Source organism: Acanthisitta chloris, unplaced genomic scaffold (genome assembly GCF_000695815.1).
Source record: "Acanthisitta chloris isolate BGI_N310 unplaced genomic scaffold, ASM69581v1 scaffold28890, whole genome shotgun sequence".
In the NCBI taxonomy this organism is placed as follows: domain Eukaryota; kingdom Metazoa; phylum Chordata; class Aves; order Passeriformes; family Acanthisittidae; genus Acanthisitta; species Acanthisitta chloris.
The window spans coordinates 1-3,212 of NW_008650362.1; the positions used below are offsets into that span (position 1 = coordinate 1).

Here is a 3,212-nt window from a genome sequence, read left to right on the forward strand (position 1 = left end):
CACCAGGCAAGGGATCTCCGCAAGCTCTGTCGGAGGCTCAGGGACACTGGGCCACTTGCTGGCTACTTGCTTGTTGCCCTCCTGGCTGCCACTTGGGCTGGGCTGGCGATGCAGCATGCGGATGCGGTATTCCCGCAGGCTCAGGGCCTTGGGTTTGGCTTCCTTGGGCAGGCCCTCACTGCACTCTGCTGCTGGCAGGCTCTGGGGAGGCTCCGGCCCCACACCTTGTTCCAGGAGCTGAGGGGCAACCTCCGAGACCCCACTGCTCTGTCTGAAAGACAGCTGTGCCTCTCCCTGGCCCTCAGCCTGGTCCGTTAGGCTGGGACGTGCAACTGCTGACTGCTCCTCCACACTTGGTACAGTCTTCTCCAGAGGCACCACAGCCTTGGTCTTCTCTGAGGCCACACCGACCATTTCTGGTGCTGGTTCCTTCTGCAGCTGCTGCTGTACTTTCTTGGGCAGGGAGGTCCCTGCCGTGCTCCGGGGCCTGCCCCAGGGCCGCGGTGCCCGCTCCGTGTGCAGCTCCATCTGCCCCTCCTTCCGGGCTCGTTCCAGTTGCTGTGCCAGGAAGTCAGAGACCTGGGCAGAGGGACACACTGCTCGCTGCCGGCTGGGGGCTGGGTGGCGCACGGAGCCCGCAGAGCGGAGACGGTGGGCCACACAGTCTCTGCTAGGCCTGGCCTGCTTGCTTTGGTCCTCTAACGTTTTCTTTTTCCGACTCTTCCGTGCTCTCTCACGGCCCCGTCCCTTCTCAGAGCACTCGCGTTTGCCACCCACTGGGGCCTCCGTGCTGTGCCAGGAGCTGCTGTGGGGAGTCCAGGCTCTGGGTGCTGCTGCCTCCGGTGGGGAGGTGCCCTCTGGGGTAGTGCAAGAGGGCTCCTTCCCAGGCAGTTTCTCCTCCTTCTCTTCCTCCACTCTGTTTCCGTGTGTTGGAACTCCCAGTAGCTCCTCTTGATTCTCTGGGATTGACTCCCCGGTACGCTCCTCCACCCCCAGGAGCTGGGGCTCCAGGTCAGGGGAGCTGGGAGTCAGAGGCTGCAGGACCACAGGGATCTCCACACTCTCTCCCTCACCAGGCACAATTTCCAGCAAGACAGGACTGCTCAGAAGCTCCTTGGCCATGGGCTCAGTTTCGGGGTCCAGGCACACAGTGAAGGTGGGCAGGCAGTACGGGTGCATGGACTTCACCAGCTCACTCAGGGACACGTCACCCGTGTTGATGATGCAGGGGTCTTCGCGCTCCTCCAGCGTCACCCCAGCCTCGCTCACACAAAAATCCACAGCCTCCATGCTGTTGTGTAGCTCCAGGCTTAAACCAGTCTCCTCCTCCTCTTCCTCCCCATCACTGCGCTGCGGCAAGGGCTGCTCTCGGGCTCGGTGCCAGCCCACCTTTCTCTCGACCCTTGAAGTGCTGCAGACTTGCTGCTTTGGCAACACCGGGTCCTCAAGGCCGTGAGCACTGTGGTCCCAGGCCAGGTCTGTGTCAGTCTGGGAATGGGAACCACAGCAAGTGTCAGCTCCTGAGCTTTCACTGGAGCTCCCCCAGGCACAGCCAACTGTGGGTCTGCTGGAACTCTACAGCTAGGCTCCCTGGGCAGACAAAGAGCTGGGACACATTTGACTCTCACAGTAACATACAAGAGAGCTGGAAACCTGCACCCCTACGGGAGCATCCCCAGTGCCCATCTCATGGGGCAGGCCCTGCCACCACTGCCACTGGTGCCCCGCAAGAGCATCGCTTCTGGGAGAGGACCCCTGTGCCAGGTGAGAAGACTGGGGCTGAGGACAGCAGCAAGGACAGTTACCCCAGCACCACCCTAAGACCACTCACTCCTTCAGCTTCCCCAGCTGCTCACCTTCCCAACCACAGAGATGCTGCTGCTGCTGAGAGGCCTGAGAGCCTTGGGCTGCTCCAGGGCAGGGCTCTCACACTCCAGCAATGGACGAGATAAGCTGAGAAACTTCTGAAACTGGAGAGATGGACAGAGGATGAGACAGTGGCAGGTTTACACTGCTGGAGGGGACAGGTCACCCCTGGCCCCACAGCAGTCACGCATATCATCCCACAGAGCCCAGGGGCAAACTCAGTCCTGTTTCACCCACAGCCTGCACAGCTCCAGTCGGCTGAGCACAGGACATGCTGCTCCCAATGCCTCTGGCACATCTCTGGTGCTACACCAAGACCCAAGGCAAAGGCATGGCCCCTCAGGCACACACCAGTGTCCTGGGGGTGTTCAGGGCTGGCTCAGCCCTTCTCTCACTTCACTGGTCAGAGGAACCATCCCAGGGTCCTACAACCTCAGGGTACCCTCATACCATGACCTAGCACAGTCCTGCCTGAGCATCTTCCCACAGGTTCTGGGGTCAGGCTGGCTCTGCTCTGCAACTCACCGAAGGACTCTCCCGCTCACGAGGTGAGGTCAGCAGCTCTGCATCCATGACGGTGTCAAAGGGGGACAGGGTCTCATCATCTGTGCTGTCCAGAATCTCTGTGATGGCAGTCAGCAGGGACAGTTCGTTCTGTGCATCCAGGCAGGCCTTGCTCTGCTGCAAGGGCAGGGGCAGTCTCAGAGGGCGATGAGGCACAGCCACAAGACCTGGCCACAGTGGACACTGCCGCCACCCCCACCCATGCCACGGCCAGAGCCTGTCCAACCACCACATCCCGCACGCATGTGTGGGCTCCCACCTCACTCAGAGAGAGATCCTCAATGATAGAGATCACAGAGGAGTCGAGATAGTTCTGCATCGTCCCCAGGATCTCTTCAGCCTCCAAGATGGTTTCTGCATCTAACGAAGTTAAGTTCAGGTCATCCTCCTCAAGGGAAAAGCACTGTCGAGGAACATGGGGAGCCAGGTAAACACTTTGCACAGCCCCACTACCAGTCCTGATCTCCTCCACAGCACACAGGTGCTAACACTCTGTGCTGCAAACAGCGGCTGAGCAGCCCCAGCACCCCAAACATGCAGGGGAGGCAGGTAGGACACAGCTGCGGGTCAGAAGGTGACACAGGGGACCTTCCCCCTTGTTCCTGGGAGAGGTCACCCCACTACACAAAGCTCTGTGCTGCTTTCAGCCCAAGACCCTTCTGATCATCTGGGATGCCTCCACACCAAGAATTTCTGCCTGATTTGCTCTGCAGCTGCGTGACTGGAAAAGATGAACTGATAAAACTCTGCCCAACGCCACACACTGCTCATGCTGGACAGGG

The 3,212-nt window shown here is 60.1% G+C and overlaps 1 protein-coding gene across 1 annotated transcript; it reads right to left on the reverse strand.

Annotated features, from left to right (window-relative positions):
• Positions 1-6: 6 nt before the first annotated feature.
• On the reverse strand, positions 7-2,749 carry LOC103811836 (peroxisome proliferator-activated receptor gamma coactivator-related protein 1-like; the record flags this gene model as incomplete). The annotated part of the gene is made up of 5 exons (XM_009084836.1): positions 2,613-2,749; positions 2,392-2,566; positions 1,857-1,970; positions 838-1,488; positions 7-783 (listed from the first exon to the last, which is right to left on the reverse strand). Coding segments are annotated over exons 1-5 (1,854 nt in total), but the record flags the coding sequence as incomplete, so codon positions are not given.
• Positions 2,750-3,212: the final 463 nt, after the last annotated feature.